This window comes from Loxodonta africana, chromosome 14, assembly GCF_030014295.1.
Source record: "Loxodonta africana isolate mLoxAfr1 chromosome 14, mLoxAfr1.hap2, whole genome shotgun sequence".
Classification (NCBI taxonomy): Eukaryota; Metazoa; Chordata; class Mammalia; order Proboscidea; family Elephantidae; genus Loxodonta; species Loxodonta africana.
The window spans coordinates 51,628,331-51,647,061 of NC_087355.1; the positions used below are offsets into that span (position 1 = coordinate 51,628,331).

Below are 18,731 nucleotides of genomic sequence, written 5' to 3' on the forward strand. Positions count from 1 at the left end.
TTGATCTAGGCAACGTGATGAAAACAGCTTGCAATCAGAAAATGAAACCAAAGTCAAGCCCACTAAGTCATTTAGATAAAGTCTAAAAAATAACAAGCTTAATGTATAAGGCAAGGATTAAACTATGATGTAGGGTCCCGCTGAAAAATCTGTTCTGACAGTGATAAAAGGAGAAAATTAACCCAAAGAACAGAAGCAGATTATCAGAGACCAAATGTACAAAAACAATGGACAAATCATAAAAAACAAAACTATTTTTACCTGTCTACCAACCCACCTTCTAAAAGGGAAAATTTGGTATTATTTCTTTTCCTTGAAATATTTTCCGTGGCCTTTAATGAGTCTCCATCTTTAGTTTACAGCATTATGGTAGGCCCTTAGTGATCTAACAAGTACCTATCATCTCACTTTTCAGTGTCACCTCTTGCAAAATTGCTGCAAAAGGTCCAAATGCAGCAATGCTCTCTCCCTTAAAAAACTTTTGTGACACAAAATCTTGTTCTGATTGAATGATCTAAAATGCCCCAATTTTCTTACAGAGCCTTTAATTTGCTGGATTAGCCACATTCCACTTAAAAATAGGCTGCTTTATCCTAGGTTCTTCATTCCTAGGTAAATGCTAGTGCCCACAACTTGAACTGAATGCTGTGACTAATAGGTTTTTCAGCTACTTTCTGAAATGTCCAGCTTCCTTCAGCAGAGATGCATGATTATCAAGTCTGATGTTTGTTTCCAAAACTTTGTCATTTACACTGACGTTAATTACTTAGATGCTACATAATGAAACACACCTGTGAAAAGATGTGTTCCTGTGAAAAGGAAGCTGAATGCTTTGGAAAGACTAGTTTTAAAGGGGACTCGGAAAAACCGCTTCGAGTCGACAAAACTAAAAGACTAGAAAAAATTGTACGTATCTAGGATTTGGAACAGTTTGCTTATCAAACATTTAAGTTCTCATTCTACTATAGAAACTCAAACTGCATTTTACAGAGGACGCATCTAACACATGCTCAAAGGAAAGGCGAATCAATATACACTTGTTTTAATTTAAAATTAATGTTTAATTACATATTTGAACTATTTTTCAAGTAATCAACTAACTGGGAAACTTTTACTATACTACTATCAAAGTACTACCAGCAGGATTTTTTTTTACTAATAGGTTGGCTATTAAAAAATGAGAAGCAAAATTATACTCATAATCTATTACAACTCTAGCATGGCTTGTTTCCCTCCTTTTTTTATTCATATGTTTCTGCTAGGAATGTAATTTTTTTTTCTTTTCTTTCCTGGGTAGATTTAAAAAGCTAGATCACTTCATGTGTATATGTTCTTCCTATACTTCAAGACTTTTCTCAGGTTTTCACTCCAACTCCAATTTTGAAACCTTTAATCTTTTCCTTGTTCACTTTTACTATCTTCACAGCTCATCTTATTGCTACGAATCTCTAGGCTGTCTTCTCTCTTATTGGAACAGGTAAAGACCCCATCCTCATTTAAGTATTGCTATACTGAAAAAGGAAACCCTGTGGCGTAATGGTTAAGTGCTATAACTGTTAACCAAAAGGTCGGCAGTTCAAATCCACCAGGCGCTTCTCGGAAACTCTATGGGGCAGTTCTACTCTGTCTTACAGGGGCGCTATGAGTTGGAATCGACTGGATGGCAATAGGTTTTTTTTTTTTTTAAACTAAAAAAAGAAACCCTGGTGGTGTAGTGGTTGAGAACCATGGCTGCTAACCAAAAGGCTGGCAGTTCGAATCTACCAGCCACTCCTTAGAAACGCTATGGGGCAATCTATTCTGTCCTACAGGGTCACTATGAGTCAGGATCAACTCGACAGCAATGGGTTTCGTGTTGGTTTTCTACTGAAAAAAAGGGAAAAAAGGCGCCCTGGTGGTGCAATGGTTAACTGTTCAGCTGCTAACTGAAAGGGCCACAATTCAAACCCACTAGCAGCTCTGCTGGACAAAGAGGTGGCAGTCTGCTTCCCTAAAGATTTACAACCTTTGAAACGTATGGGGCAGTTCTATTCTGTCCTACAGGGCAGCTATGAGTTGTATTGTTTGGTTTGGTTTTTTAATACTGAAAAAGGATAGGTAACCTGTGGCTCTTGATCAAGTTGTTGGTTCTTCTTCCCCTTCCCACAAATAGAGAGCATCTATCTTCTCATTCCCCTTCTTTAATTTTCCTCATGTCTACTTCACATAGCTCAGATTTCCCAACTGTACAAAATACCTCACCACCAAGTGCATTACTTAATGCTTATGATAAAACTCTTTGGAGTTCTGAAACACGCTATAACATGGGGGAACCTTGAATGTGTTATGCTGAGTGAAATAAGTCAGATACAAAAGGACAAATATTCTGTGATCCCACTCATATGAAAAGATCTAGCATAGGGTGGGAAAGGGGGAGCTATTGCTTAAGGAGCACTGTGTTTCTGTTAAGGTAATGAAAACACTGGAAATGAATAGTGTTGACAGTTGCAACATGGTGAATGTAATTAATGTCACTGAACCATACATGTAAAAATGCTTTATTATACACATTTCACCACGATTAAAAAAAAAGACTGTGAACTTTATTACCAAAAATTTCTTCCTGGAAGGGATTACAGTATGTACAATGTCACATTGCTTACACTTCCATTTGAACCCTATCAAAAGCCCCATTTGAAAAAGGTATGTAAATCTATCTATAAAGCAGTAAAGATAACACTGCAGAATTCCTTTGAGGCCCTTCTTCCAATGAATGAGCTACTAATTTTCATCTTAAAAACAATATATAGCAGTTTTTAAGGCCCAAGGCAAATTGTAATACTCAGATTAAGGAGGATCTGCCTAGTTTCTTACCTTGTTCCCTATGTAATGGCCATTCTGTGGGCTGGAGGTAAAAATTAGTGCCCAACAACCACACCTTAAACTGCCCTTGGCAAATAAAAATGTAGAGTAGCATAATAAAATGCAACTCAGTCAAGTTAACTGAATCACTATTAGGATTACTCAACTACTGTTGCCAACCGTTCAAAATGTTAGACATACTATTTACTAATTCCTTTCCTATGCCTGCTATAATGACAGGAAGCCATTCTCTGCCCTAAACAGTCAGGCTTGCACTGTTATCACTGCTTTTAAGCTGAACTTAAAAGCTGAGATGAACAGAAGGACACAGAAGGTAGCGCTTTACTTGATTCTCAATCTTCACACAACCTGATAGGAGGTAGGAGGACAGGGCCTTCCCCCATACCAAGAGAGTAAGAATGGTGACAATGACAGGCTGCACTGAGGTGAGATCTCATGCATGTTAAGAAGATACCCACTTTTTTTGGGAGGGGGGGGTTGCCTTTAAAAGATTTTGAGAGGGTACTAGTCATCTCACTGAATTTTTATTCCAAAATTTTATCAGTTTGGTTTAGTTGCTTTTCCTCCTTAGTATCTGTTAGGGATATTGATGTTTGATGTCCATGTGATGTCAAGGAGTCTGACTGTCTGCATGGTTGTTTATCATTGCCCTGATCCTTTCCAACCACCACAGGAAGAAAGGGGGAGAGACATTACTCCCATTTAATTGAGTTCAGTTTTCTCAGAGGGACTTAGGCCAAGTAGCTATTAATAGTAAAAAGTTGCTTTGTCTCAATCTGGAGCTCTTTTTACGTGACATATTTTGAGTCTGAATTACGTATCCTGGTATACGTTTCCTCATTTCATCATCATCACGTGCAAGACAAAAGGACTACCCAATTTTTGGCTGCACGTCTTACAGGTTTACACAGAAGAGGTATTTAAGGATCACTAGTGCTGGGCCCCTCCCCAACCTCCCTTTCCCCACTACCTAGAGAGCTTTCGGTCTAACTAACAACTAAGCATCTGGCAGCAAAGGCAGGTTGCATTACTACGTTTACTGCAATTTCAAATTAACAGCATGAGAAGGAAGAATCTCGAGTCATCCTGCAAACAAAAACGCCCATATTGTGAATACACTAGTGACCATTTTTCAAGGTAACGCTCCTACAATGCTTCTGAAATAGTCACAGTCCCTACTCTTTACCTGTTTATTAAATGGCATAAATTAAATAAATACTTGATAACTGCAAATGGGGTACCAGAACTCAGATCTCTAAAGATAAGCTCCTTTTTTATGGAAGGAAAGAGGATACTTTCTTTATTATGATACCCGTAAAAAAAAACCTGTTGTCATTGACTCACTGCGACCCTACAGAACAGAGTAGAACTGCCCCACAGGGTTTCTAAGGAGCAGCTGGTGGATTCAAAATGAGGATCTTTTGGTTAGAAGCCAAGCTTTAGGTGTTCAAAACAACAAAATGAAGTATGGCTCATCACTAATGCCACTCGCCAAAGGTACTGACTCCATGAGAGAATTACGTATTTTTAAAAACCAACATTCTGGAAAAAAAAAAAAAAACAGAACTGATATGTTCACCAGATAAGTAAGATCTTAAAATATATAAGCATATTAAAGCATGCTAGCATGAACACTTTACTAATCCTCAAGTAGAATGGCTCAATTTTTTTTTTTCTCTAGGAGAAGTATCAGTCCTGCTACATTTTATTCTTCCATTTTACTAGTAATGGGAAAAACGATTTTATGCAAGATGTTTCCAGAGTCAACATAAACCAAAGAAAATCAAATCCACCGTCATCAATTCTGACTCACTGCTACCCCAAAGGACAGAGTAGAGCTGCTCCACAGGGTTTCCGAGGCTGTAAATCTTTACAGAAGCAGACTGCCACATCTTTCCCGAGGAGGAGGAACTGGTGGGTTCGAACCGCTGACCTTTCACTTAGCAGCCAAACACTTTAACCACTGCGCTACAGGGGCTCAAGAGTCAACATGCCCTCCTAGAAAAAGCTGGTAGCGAAAAGAAGCCCTCTTATAAAGAATCACACTGTCTATTATTATCAATTTTTCCCAAGGTGAAATAGAAAAAAGACTGAAAATTAGCCATGCTGCTAGCCTAACTCCATTACCTTATTCATTTTATGAATACTTGAGAGCATCTCTTCCTCCATGTTCAGAGGTATGAATAATGCAAAGACCTCTAACAGAGCCTTACTCTTGAAAAGACCAAGGCTGAAACCAGAAGATTGCTGGAAATTTTTTAACCTTCTGTATGTAAAGAAATTAAAGTTTAATTGATCTAAATTTTCGAACTGGGAATTCCATACAGACTTTTTGAGAAGCCAGTGCTATTCTAAACATGGGTAGTAACCAGTGTCAATCCCCTTAATAATCTTTTTAACAAAATAAACCTATTTAGAACTTAACCTAGACATTAACATTCACTCCTTCTAAACAGTAATTTTTTTTTCTTGATAAGGGAGCCAAAATGAAGTCAAATCAAAGGTGCTAGTCTTTTCCTAGGAAAATCCTCACACTTACAAGAGTTTTATACTTTGTGTGTGGAAAACATGCAAATACCTACCTGGGATCACAAAATAAGCAGCTTGTTAGTAGAGGGTAAATGTTAACACACCCTCTTTTACTTCTAAAATTGACTTTTGCCTTAAAAGTAATTTATAATAAATCCTTTGAAACCAAAATACAAATTACGCAACCTATCAAGTACAATAATTGGGAGAAAAACACCAAACTGAACAAAAATTTACTTAACATGTAGAAAGATACTAGTTAGTTAAAAAGCAGGGAAAAACATTTTTATTATAGAAAAAAATGACTAATTTTCAAAACTTAAAATATTGTTGCCTTAGTAAATCACAAGATACACATCCGTCATTCAGCCTCAATAACAGCATTATTTTTCTCATCTTAGAACTATGATGTAACAGCTGTCAGTGTGTCCAAGACAGCTGCCACATAAAACTTTGTGACTGTGAACTGGTATTAATTAGTATAAAAAAATTACTGTTCTTTAAAAAAACCTGAAAAAAAATCATTTGTGAAAAATATTTAGAAATTAGAAATTTAAACTATTTCATCAGTAATTAAAGACTAGAGTAACCAAATACTGTCACAACTTAAAAAAAAACCCAAACCCACAACCACATCAGAAATAATTCCACACTATTCATTGTAATAGTTCTTACCTGAACAAAGTTCAAATACTAAGGATAATCATTTAGTAAAAGAGCCTTATCCCAAAAATTCCCGATTCATTAAAAAGAAAAGTATTGATATGTATAAGATATTATATACTAATGGGTTAGATCATCTACCAGTTTATCCTCAAATTTAAACTTTTCAGGATCAAAAAGCCATCGGTTATGAGACATGATTAAAATTAGCCAAAATGTACTATAATTCTTTTAAGGTTTTAGATAAGCAGTGCTTCAACACTGTAGGTGCTGCATATTTAAATACTTCTTGACTGAACTTGAAAATCCAGCCTGAGTTACTTGTAACCTTTTATAATGGTTGTCAGTGGTTAAAGTTGACTTCTAACATTTAAATGCAGCAAGAGGCAAAAGCTCTGTTGAAGCCAGCATCTTCTGCATGGCTGACTCATTACGTTAAACATTATAGCATCTAGTCTAGGGAGTGGTACTGTGTCTATTATGAGTCTCCTATTACATCTCTCTTACAAAAACAAAGTATGCTAAACCCAAGGTTCCATGTATGTACATCTAAGGAAATTAGCTCTAGAACTACTACATGTATTATAGCTATAATTGAAATGGTCACGTTAACAGTTTATCTTTCCAATTAGTAAAAATCAAACCAGTCTATTATTTTTATCAAAATTGGTAATCACTGTTGCATTTATTTTACACCATTTTATTAATGACACCTTGAAGACTTCTAAATTTAGAACACTCAATTTTTAAAAGGAAAAGAAACATCAGAGAAAGAAAAAGTTGAGAGTAATGTAACTCTACAGAAAACCTATATTAAGGTGAAGCTAGTGATGCTAGACTGAATGTTTCTCACCAGTACATCATTGCAGATATCTCTTAGCTCGGTCTCAATTTTCTCTCTGTATTCTCGAGCCATCTGCTGTTTTTTCTCAGCACCTTCTGTCTTTTGCTCAATACTTGAGACGACCCTCCAAGATGACCTACGGGCTCCTACAACATTTTTATAAGCAACTGAAAGAAGATTCCTCTCCTCATTGGATAATTCAGCTCCTTGCTCAGTTACAGACTTCATGCAGGCTGCCATGTCATCATATCGTTCAGCCTGCTCGGCCAGTTTGGCCTTTTGCACCAGCTCATTTTTATCCATGACTGGATGTTCTGCAGAGGGGAAAAAAAAAGTAGCATTTAGATAATAATAAACAGACTCAAATTATACCTGTTGTAAATAAGCTACGTCAACACCTCAAAGAATGATCAAAAAATATATACTCTGCCATTAACATCAGTTCAGGGACTAAAATTACATGATCTCGTCTTCGTTCAGCCGATCCTCATTTCACATAAAGTCAAAGCACATTTGGTCAAGAGGCTGACTTAAAAACCACCACTTACACTTGGCCAAAATCTCAACTCTAGTTAGCAGTATCAATAGTGAATCAAAATTAAGAAAGTCTTCTTTCTTTACTGAAAACACCAAAAACCAAATCCACTGCTGTCGAGTCAATTCAACTCATAGTGACCCTACAGGACAGAGCAGAACTGCCCCCATAGAGCTTCCAAGGCTGCAACTTTTACAGAAGCTGACTGCCACATCTTTCTCCTGCCAAGAGGCTGGTGGGTTCCAACTGCCGAATTGAAAACACAGCCTTCAAAATTTACAATTTCTATCATACTTCCAGAATCATGATTCATGTTAAATTAATGTAATTCAGCTCATTTTACTCTCTTAACAGCGGGTTCTTATCGGGAGCATTTAATCTTAAATTTTAGTTGATATCATTCCCACCCCAATTCTACTGGATCTTTCCAACATTTGCCAGCTGATCAGAGCATGACAATTTTATGGGACAAATGACCAAATCGCTAGTTCTAAGATATTTTGAATGTAAAACATAACCAAGAATCAATACCTAACGGACCCTAAGGCCTCATGCACCCATACCTTGTTTATACACACATATTTATATAATAAACATATCCATAGTGGAGTCCTAGAACTTCAACTCTTACTCACCCAGGAGCACTAAAATTCCACATTGGAAGCACTTAATATCTCCAAGTGTTTCCAATGTCACTGTCCCAGTTTAAACATGAAACTATTCCAGTTTCTAGCAGTCACGATTTAATTGAATGTTACCACTCAAGCTGCCCTTTTCCATGACTTCACATGTCTTTCCCTCATTGTAGAGCTCCCTAGACTTTTCATTTTACCTCCTCTACACTTTTCCTTAATGACATCTTTTTGAAAGGGGCTAAAAGCACATAAAGATACTAAACCATGCAATGATCCCACAGGATAAACAATTTTAAGGAAAAACTTATAGCCTAAGGAGCACTACTAAAAGGTGAACATTAGAGCCACTGTCACCATGGGAACTAAAAAAAAAACCAAACCAAACCCAGTGCGGACGAGTCGATTCCGACTCATAACGACCCTACAGGACAGAGCAGAACTGCCCCATAGTTTCCAAGAAGCGCCTGGTGGATTTGAACTGCTGACCCTTTAGTTCGCAGCCGTAGCACTTTACTACACCACCAGGGTTTCCCCATGGGACCTAAACCTCCAATATGATATCCTTTACCTTCCCAGGGAAATCCCGCAACTATTTCCCCCACAAATCACAATAAACCAACCAAAACCAAGCCCACTGCTGTAGAGTCGATTCTGACTCATAGGTCCCCGGTATTTAAACAAGTAATCAGGTAGCGTGGATATGTGATATACTGTCTCAGTGTGTAAACTACTTAAATATTGTGATCGAGTAATCCTCCCATCAGTTCTCGAAATTATTTTCTCTCCTAGGAACTCAGAAACACTCATCGGCTAATGCTGTTCCTCCCCCAAAATCATTTAAAACCAGTACAAAGGTTTTTCTTCCCAACTCTCCAGTACAAGGGGAAGCGGATTAGACTTCTCACAGCATAGTGCTCAAAAAGGCCTCGCCTCTATATTGCGGAGGACTCGCCGCACCCATTTAACCCTTAACCGACTTTGGATGTCGTGTTTGGTAATAGAAAACGGCAGAGAGTGATTTTAAACTGTAAATCCTTCCATCCAGGCTATCCGCAGCCCACTCTCCTTGGCCCCACCCAAGCTTGTGCCTTCGCACAAGTCCCCGACTCTCCCTCTTTGTCATGGCGGATCTGTGTCAAGGAGCCCAACCTACCGCAGAGTGTTAACCACCCCCCCCCCACCGCGCCCTCCGAGCAAGAGGGAGGAGCAGCCGGCGCCCCGCCCCGTGCTGGGGGGACCGCCCGCCCGCCCGGGGGCCGGGACGCCAGCGCCGCCCGCAGAAGCGGAACCACTACCAGTCCGGCCGCGGACACACCCCACTCTCCCACCCAGCATCTCTTCCGCCACCGGATACCGCTGGTGCCCATTTAGAGAGTCTGAGGTCCCGACAGCTGCAGCAGGTGGGGGAGGGGGAGAGCCACACCCAGCAGAGCTGGGCCACCACCGGCTGTTAAGCTCGGGCACACCCGCCGCAGAAAGCAGGATATCTGTCCAAAACCGAAGGCAAGGCCTCTCCAGTTCTAGTCCGCCCGGTGGCAGATCGAGACACCGACCCACTGTCTTGCCCATCCCCTCCCGACCTGATCTCCCGGTCCCCATCAGCGCCTCCGCCGCCCATTCACATGTAGGAAAAAAAGGCCACCTTCATCCCCCACCCAAACCGGGTACATTGAAGTCCCTCCTCCCACCGCTGAACCCAGGAAATTCAGCTCCAGGTCCCAGGCGAGCCCCACCCCAAACCTTCCTTCCCGTGCTCTGCTCACCCACGGCCCCCGAAGCGCCACCTCCCCCAGGCCTAGCTGGCTGACAGCTCCGGGCAGGGCCCCTCTCCCTCCCCGCTGCGCCCCCGGCCGCTCCCCGCCGCGCCGCCGCCGCCCGGGGTGGGGGAGGGCCGGCCCCGCCGCAGCAGCGCGGAGCGCGGAGGCTGCGCCGAGGAGAAGGGAGGGAGGGAGGGAGGGAGAGGAAGGGGGAGGGGAGCGCGGGCGGCGGGCGGCAAGCGGGGACCGGGGAGGGGGCGGCCTCACCTGCGCCACTGCAATGCCCGCAGCCACCTCGGGCGGAAGCGAGGAATGGGGCACCGAGGGAGGAGGGCTGAGGGGTCACAGGGGCGAGGGGAGGGGACGGATGGGGCCCGGGTGCCTCCGCGATAACTCGCTCACCCGAGGACCCGGCGGCCGGGTGAATCCCCGGGGATCTCGCGTGTGGGCGCGTTTTCTACCCCCACAGACTGGGAACGAGGGAGAACCAGCGCTTATCCGGGCCGAGTAACTGATCCGGAAGCAAGCAGCCGGAGGCAGCCGCGAACCGCCTGCCCGAGACCAGCGGAAGAGAAGCCGCCGCCCGTCTCCGCCTGAGGAGACTCCGCCTCAGCGCCGCTACGGCGGGGCAAGCCGGGGTGAGGAGATGTGGAGCAGGGAAAGCTCCCACGTTTTCGGAAGGCTGGTCTGCGACAAAAAAGAATGGAGCGAGGCAGCGGCAGTCGGGCCCCTTACCTGTGTCCGGAGTGGGTGGCGGCGGACGGACGGGGGCTCAGCAGTCTCTGGGCGGCGGCAGCGGCAAGGCTGAGACTCTGTCCCTGGATCTCGCTGCTCACAGGCTACAGCGCTCCGCAGACACGGGGTTTCCTCCAATCACCGGCCCCGGCAGCAGGGGCACCAGACGTACGATGACGTCAAACGCTGCTATGGCAACCGTTGATTGGTGCCTACAGCTCTGGGGGCCCAGCGCAACCGCCGCTCCCTAGCGCGCGCTCCCTGCCCGCCCGCGCTAGAGGGCGAGCGAGGAGGAGCGTGCGTCTTCTCCCTCTACCCACACTCCTCCCCACTCCGCTCAGCTTCCAACTTCTCCACTCTTGTCCGGGGCAGGAAACTTTTTTTTTTTTTTTTCACCACTACCCCCTACCTCGCTTTCACCTCGGATCCCCGACACTCTCTTTATCTCCCTTCAACCTCCGGCTCACTTTTCCTCTCAATTCAAAAAAAAAACCTCTCAACTCTCTCCCCACCCCCACCTTAGCTATTCGTTCGGTCCTCCTGCGCCTGCGCCAGTCACTCCTTCCAGAAAGGGCTCCGGTTCAGTAACATCCGGGACCTTTCACGTTTCCCCCCCACCCGTCTCCCGCTGCCTGCCCGTCCCGCCCCCCGTGCTTCGCGGTGGTAACTGCTCCTGGCTGTCCCGGGACTGAATTACGAGAGTGGCTCCGCAGCTCTGTCATTATGATCGGGATGGTGGGGCAGGGCGCGGCCAGGTGGTCAGGGAGAGGGGGCGTTGCGAGCTCCCTCCCCCACCTCCACTCCTGGCCGTTCCCCAGCGCTAGGCGAGGCCGACCTGGGCGCGCGGCCCCTCCCTTCCGCCCCGCGGGTTTACCTGCTGGCTCGGGGAAAAAAACGGCCTTAGCCCTTTTAAGGCTAGGGAAAGACTGAGGTGTCCGGCCCCCGAGTGTGGGCTGAGTGACGGGGAAGTTTTCCAATCGGGAGCCCCGGATCCGCGCGCAAAGACAGCCGCGAGGGGACAATGGGTGGGCGCCGACGTGGGGGTGAGGTGGGCCGGGCGGAGCTAGAGGGAGGTGAGGCCTGGAAAGAGACGCTGCGGCTTCCAAAAAGCCTACAGTTCCCGAGGGGAAAAGACAGTGTTAGATGGGGGGCTTGAGGCGATCCCGAAAGCCTTAAAATGAAGGCGGCAAAGAAGCAGAGTTTTGAACACACTGGTTCGTTTCTCACAGGTTAGATTTTTCTATCCCAATAAAGCTTTTACTTGAAGACCTCATACTGCAGTGATTTAAAACGACAATCATTACCTTTTATTCTACTGGAAGCAAGTATTGAGGGTTGTAGTAGTTCCCAGAGTCCCCTGTTGACCCGGCTGATGGTAGAAGCGGGCCGCAGGCAAGGTGAGCGGGAACCAGGAGCCCAGAAGACTGGGGGAAGGAAGGGTGACCAGCGGCGGAAATTGCAGGTGCCTCACAAGCGTGCCAACCTAAAACGGTAGGGCCTCTGCCAAGACAATTTAAGGAAGTTCAAAGAGATAACGAGTTTATAACCAAATGTCTCTGTCCCCACTACCTTCAAATTTGTTAAAAGAATAGTCCTGGAATGACCTGCAAAAACCACTTGCAAAAGTAACATAGCAGTGAGAACCGGGAACTCTTCCTACTACCCTGGCCTCTTGATTCTTCATCTCCGTGTTGGCCTCTTGATTTCTGAACATATCTTTATTTTCAGCATAACGCATTTTTCGTAGCATCTTTACTGAACAGCTACTAGGGCCCTGCCCTGGGTACAGGTGGCAAAAGAGCCTGATGAGCTAGCACAGCCTCTTTACTGTTCAGTAGAGTACTAGATTTCTCAGCAGCAGATGCACGATATGATTCCTGTCCCTACCAGCACCTTGTCTTCTATGTGATGAGTACAGTGGATAGACTGTTCTACAAATACGTTTCACCTGAAGTCACAACTGGCGTTTGGATAATACAGGTAGTTCCCGATTTAAGGCTATTGCAGTTAAGACAAACTAGGCTTAACCACTGTACCCCCGCCCCTTTCTTTTGTACATTTTATGGTTGGTAATATTTTTTTTAACATGTACTACGGAAACCCTGGTGGCATAGTGGTTAAGTGCTACGGCTGCTAACCAAAGGATCGGCAGTTTGAATCCGCCAGGTGCTCCTTGGAAACTATGGGGCAGTTCTACCCTGGCCTATAGGGTCGCTATGAGTCGGAATCGACTCCACTGCACTGGGTTTGGTTTTTTGGGTTAGCGTTTACTACACACAGTGTTGCAGCACTTAATCTATTGATACTATATCTGTAATGTTTCCAATCCCCAAAGACAAAGATCAGATTTATAAAGATACTAATAATAAAAGGCAATAATATTGAAAACTAAAAAGAAAATGAGGTATTCGACTTATGTCAGGACTGACTTACCCTGGAGTCCTGGGAACAGAACCCTGTGGTAAGTCGGGACTACTTGTAACTAGTACACTGGGAAGAGTTTCCAGTGACCAGTTTAATTTCAGTGTTTTTTATTTTCTCCAAGTTTCAGCAGAGATTCATAGTAGGCTGAATGGATGAGCAAATGGATTGGGTTTTATTTCTGAGATGTTAAGTTTACCATTCTTTGACTCCCAAGTAAATTCTTTTAGGCAGTGACTGACTTAAAATGACTAATATATTAAAAGCTAATTTTTTAAAAGTTGCTTAAGTTCTGTGCTAGGCACCAGAAATTTGAGAGGACATTAAAAATAAATCTTTTTAAAAAAGGAAAATTGACATTTCTTTATGTCTCAAATACATGCCTATATAGAATATATGCCTTTTTAGAGGAAGCAAAAATTTCTCTGCATAAGTAAATTGTGAATTTACTTTAGGAAACAGATAAGTTAGGTTTTTGTCTCATGCTTTAAGTAGCAAAACATTTTTTAGTGAAATAGGAACTGTTAGGTTTTTACATACTCAGCATGTTTGTGGGATAAGGGTGTAAGGAGACTGCAGAAAAGCAAAAGTAGAAAATGTCGTGAAAACCCAAGGTGAAAAGTATTTTGAGGAATAAGGAATAACCTATGACAGTGATAAACAGAGGAGCAGAATAAGTAGAACCTATGACTTGAACTCTGAGAAAATTACTGAAGACTTTCACCAGTAGCCTGACCTGTTTTAGTTTCTTCCCTTCTCAACTTTGTTACCTCAGGCAAGTTGCTTAACCTCTCCATGCCTCAATTTCCACATCAATAAAATACTGGTAATAAGTATTTACCTGGTTAGGTGGTGCTGAGGATCAAATAGTAATATACGTAAAGTGCTTAGCAAGATTCCTAACACAAAGCATTCAATAACTTGGTTATCATTTATTTGTAAATGGTTATATCTGATGTCTCTACCATTCAAAGGATTGTGAAGATAAGGTCAGCGATTTGAAACCACCAGCGGCTCTGCAGGAGACACATGTGGCAGTCTGCTTCCGTAGAGATTTACAGCCTCGGGAATCCTATGGGGTGGCTATGAGTCGAAACCGACTCAATGGCAGTGGGTTTGGTTTTTCTTGGTTTTATATATTTAACCCCCATGTGTCTGTCAGTTTTTCATACGGTGGGGGCTCTTGTGTTGCTGTGGTGCTGAAAGCTATGCCACTGGTATCCTGTGGATACGCATATCCTCTGCTTACCCTTCCTCCCAATCAAGTGATTATCCTGATTACTGAGAAGAAAATGTATCAATATCACATAATGGAGGTAAAGAAGAGTATGTCTGGAATGCAGGAGATTCCTTAGGGTGTCTCAGTACTATCATGCCCTGTGATTAAAGTCAATGGAAAACTACAGCAACCCAATTCTGACATGACTACTAATGGCCCAGACCCTTCCGGAATGAAGGTTTGGGTCACCCCACCAGGCAAAAAACCATGACCAGCTGACGTGCTTGCTGAGGGCAAAGGGAATATGGAATGGGTGGTGAAGAAGGTAGTTCTAAATACCAGTTATGGCCATATAACCGGTTGCAGAAACAAGGATTGTAATTGTTATGAGTATTTCTCCATTGTATGTGTGCATCAAATATTTTTGTTTTCTTCAATTATAAAATATAAGATGTAAACAGGGCTAGTGCATTTTCAGTTGTATGCGTGTTAGTTGTATCATGTTAGGCACAAGTATAACTTTGTAATTGTCTTTATTCAGAGAATATGTATGGTTTGTGGAGACGTGTACAGGTGCCAAGTTGACAAGGGGTGGACTGTCGTGGTTAAGATTGTGTGTCAACTTGGCTGGGCCATGATTCTCAGTGTTTATATGTGGTCACCCCATAATGGGATCTGCTGTGAGTAGCCAGTCAGCTGAAAGGGAGTTTCCTTGGGCATGTAGCCTGCGTCCAAATATAAGTGGACGTTCTGGCTTTTGCCCTCTCTGGATCCTGCAGCTGCCTCCAGCTCTTGGGACTTGAGGTAGCAGCTTATTTGCTGATCTTGGCATTTGCAGATCCTCATAGCCTATGAGCAGGAGTCCTGCTCTCCCACCTGCTAATCTTGGGTTCGCCAGCCCCTGTGGCTACGTGAATCAGGAAAAGCCTCTATCCTAATCCACAAACTTGGGACATTCCAGCCTCTACAATAGTCATGTGAGCTGTTTCCTTGATGTAAATCTTTCTCTCTTGCTATATATATGCTTTATTGGTTTTGCTTCTCTAGAGAACCCAGCCTAAGACATATTACATAGTAATATTTAACAAGTACAAACCAAACCAAAACCTGTTACCATTGAGTTGATTCTGACTCAGAGCGACCCTATAGGACAGAGTAGAACTGCCCCATATGGTTTCCAAGGAGTGCCTGGTGGATTTGAACTGTGGACCTTTTGGTTAGCAGCCATAGCGCTTAACCACTACGCCATCAGGGTTTCCTGACAAATACAAGTACTCAGTAAATATTTGTTGAACAATGAATGAGTATGTGAATGAGTGAGTGAATTAGATTAAGAACAACATAAAACATAGCCTCATACCATCTGCTTTAACCCGACCAGGATACATGTGCCCCTCCTCTACCTTTTAAGTTTTAGCTTAAGCTTATGGCTTTAGAGCAGGGTTTCTCAACCTCTGAACAATTGTCATTTGGGATCAGATAATTTTTCTTGTGGGGGCTGTCCAGTTCATTATTGTAAGATGTTTAGTAGCATCCCTTGTCTCTACCCACTAGATGCCAGGAGCAACCACTCCCCCAATTCAGTTGTCCCACCAAAAATGTCTCCAGACATTGCCAAGTGTCCCCTGGGGCTCAAAATCACCCCTGCATGGGAATTACTGCTCTAGAGTTATCACTGAAGAGAGATTGGAAGTGCTCATAATACTGGACCAGAGCTGGTCCAAAATTTTGTAGTTCTTTATAAAATATCTGATTTATGAAAATTGAGTCAACATATGTTTCTTTTTCCGGAAACTAAGTACTTAGTTAGGAGCCCTAGTGGCATAGTGGTTAAGAGCTCATCTACTAACCAAAAAGGTTGGCAGTTTGAATCCCCCAGCTGCCCCTTGGAAACCCAAGGAGGCAGTTCTACTCTGTCCTATAGGGTCACTATGAGTTGGAATCGATTCAATGGCAATGAGTCAGAGTCCCTGGGTGGTGTAAATGGTTAAGAGCTTGGCTGGCAACCAAAAGGTTGGCAATTGGAGTCCACCCAGAGATGCCTTGGAAGAAAAGCCTGGTGATCTACTTCTGAAAAATTAGCCACTGGAAACCCTATGGAGCACAGTTCTACTCTGACACACATGGAGTCAGCATTAGTAGGAATCAACAGCAACTGATTTTTAAGCATATGCAAAAAATCATCATTCCTTATAAAATGGTCCAATTAATATTGTTGCTAAGTGTGAACAAGGATGATACCCTGACCATCTCTAGATTAACCTTGGTGATTTCTCCCATGAGTCTGTTTTTGAAAGTGAAAAAGCGGTTACTCTCACAATAGAGCAGCCCAAGGAACAAGCCTTCCTAGAATACGCCATGCAAGGTCTTTTGCAGTTCCTGTTGCTTCTGGCCTGAAACCTTTCTTAAGAGAGTCCTATAACTTGCTTTCTTACTTCATTCAGTTATCTGTTTAAACAGCTCCTCATTAGAGAGGCCTCCCAAAACCAACCTTTAAAAATAGCTCCTCTCCCCTATCTGGCACTCCCATTCTCAATAGCACTTATTGCCATTAGACATACCGTATATTTTGGTTTTGTTTGGTGTCTGCCTCTGTCCCACTAAAATGTCAGCTCTAGAGGTCAAGAAGTCTATCTTATCCTCTGCTGAGTCCCTGCACCTGGGAACAGTGGGATGAATGAACAAATGAATGAGTGAGAGAACAGATAACACAACTGCTTTATGGCAAGGCAAAAGTAGAGGTTTCCTTCACCGGTCACTCCATCTTTCTGGAACTCATTATAATAGAACAGAATGATGAAGAAAACAATTAGTCCAGGCTACTGCAAGTAGTTTCTTGGAACACCATAGAAGTGCAATAAACAGATCATCTTTGCATTCAAAAATGAGAGATATGACAGCTCCTTCTGTGGAAAAAATATACGCAGGAGGTGAGGAGGCAAGCTGTATATGGTAAGTTTTACAAAAGTTGCCCAAATTGAGAACCAAGGATAATTTGTACAGGTTTAATTCTCATCTTTTCATCTTCTTCTACAATGAAGAAATGACCCTCGGCATTGTCATCTTCAAATGCAAAGGGTACATTCTTTAAGGAAGTGACATGCCAGATCACCTGTGATAATGGGGGCTTACTGCAAGAATATATTGGCAGGCAAAGCATTTGTCATCTCATCAGACAGCAGCAGGGCTCCTAGGTCCTCCTGCTCTCTGGATAACTCCGTTGCAGCAGGGGGGCATGAGAACAATAGCCCAATCCTTTAGGGTTTAGCCTGAGCAGTGCTTTAACCTCTTCTTCACTTAGCTTTTGTGTCTTTCCAAAAGAGAATATATTGGGTTGGTTTGCTCCCATTCAAATGGAACAGTTTCACATCAAGACACCTCCAGCCTTGTATGGCTGCCTTTGCTCATGGGTCAAGCCTCTGGTTAGCTTCATTGGTTGTAGCTAAAGAGTATGGTTGGTCACTCAACACAGAGGGCACAAGCCATGGCAACTTAGGCAGAAAATAATCAGGCTACTTTCAGTAAAAGGCAGCAATGGGCATGGTGGGAAGAGATTACAGCCTAACCAAACTATATCTGTCGACGGTAGTGCTGTCCTATTTATCAGAGTTGTCTTTGACCTCTCCTTCTGTATATCTGATCGATCACCAAGTCTTGTCAAAACTTCTCTAAAAGACCTCTCAGATTCTTTCCTTCCTTCCCTCTTGAGATAGACACAGGCATGCATTTCTCAGATCCCTCTTCAAGAAAGGACTTGCTGCCCAAATGCAGGGTGCGTCATTGCCCAACAGCCCCTAGTTGTTCACATTCTTCTTGGGGTGGGGGTGGGGGATCCCCAGCCAATGACTGAGCAATATAGTGGTGCAAAGTCCTAGCCATTTCCACCCCATGCAAGGTCCCTGTACCAGGCAATATTTGTTGCAGGGTTGAACTGCTCCTGGGGCTGGCAGATTTTGTCAGGTCTGCATCACCTTCTGACTGCCCACCATGCCCAGTTCTGTTTCCTTTCCTTTGCTTTTATAGGTCTTACTCCCCAATAATCCTTTTGTACTCCTAACTCCTTCTCAGCATCTGCTTCCTGGAGAACCCAAAAACGGTTCCCACAGACAAATTAACTAGCATCCTTATTTCCACTTGGGTGGCATCCACACTGTCCCAGCGGTTCTCAGATGCTCCCCATCCCAACTCATCCTAATCCTGTGATAACCCTCCCATTGGTAACAGTGGCTCCCTTCCCCTAATCCTAAGGGCATGTCAGTTTCCCCCGTGTGAGATGTGTTGCACAGTTTGAAATAGTATCTCAAGACTCAGCACCCATGCCAGTGAGTCTGATATTCCCCCAGAAAGAGTAGAAAGCTCTATTGACTTTTTACCTAGAAAGGAGAGGTTTAAAGGGAAACACACATGAATAACTAGAAAAAAAGTAAAATGGGTACAAATCACCAGGAAGCATATTTTGGTTCAATATTAGAATTCTTTTTCTTTCTTTCTTTTCCTCTCTTCCATTTTCTCTTTCTTCCTTTGGTTCTTT

The 18,731-nt window shown here is 43.3% G+C and overlaps 1 protein-coding gene across 2 annotated transcripts in view; it reads right to left on the reverse strand.

Annotated features, from left to right (window-relative positions):
* Positions 1 to 10,693, reverse strand: part of YWHAZ (tyrosine 3-monooxygenase/tryptophan 5-monooxygenase activation protein zeta) — a 34,978-nt gene extending 24,285 nt beyond the window's left edge. Inside the window, exons 1-2 of one of the 2 annotated variants that reach the window (XM_010588433.3) lie at positions 10,561 to 10,693; positions 6,908 to 7,212 (exon numbers count right to left, since the gene is read on the reverse strand). In XM_010588433.3, coding sequence (XP_010586735.1) covers positions 6,908 to 7,201 — 294 coding nt within the window. In that variant the 5' untranslated portion in view covers positions 7,202 to 7,212; positions 10,561 to 10,693. Of the gene's footprint in view, positions 1 to 6,907; positions 7,213 to 10,227; positions 10,357 to 10,560 lie in introns of those variants that run through there. The other variant, XM_023545918.2, reaches the window with a different exon arrangement.
* Positions 10,694 to 18,731: the final 8,038 nt, after the last annotated feature.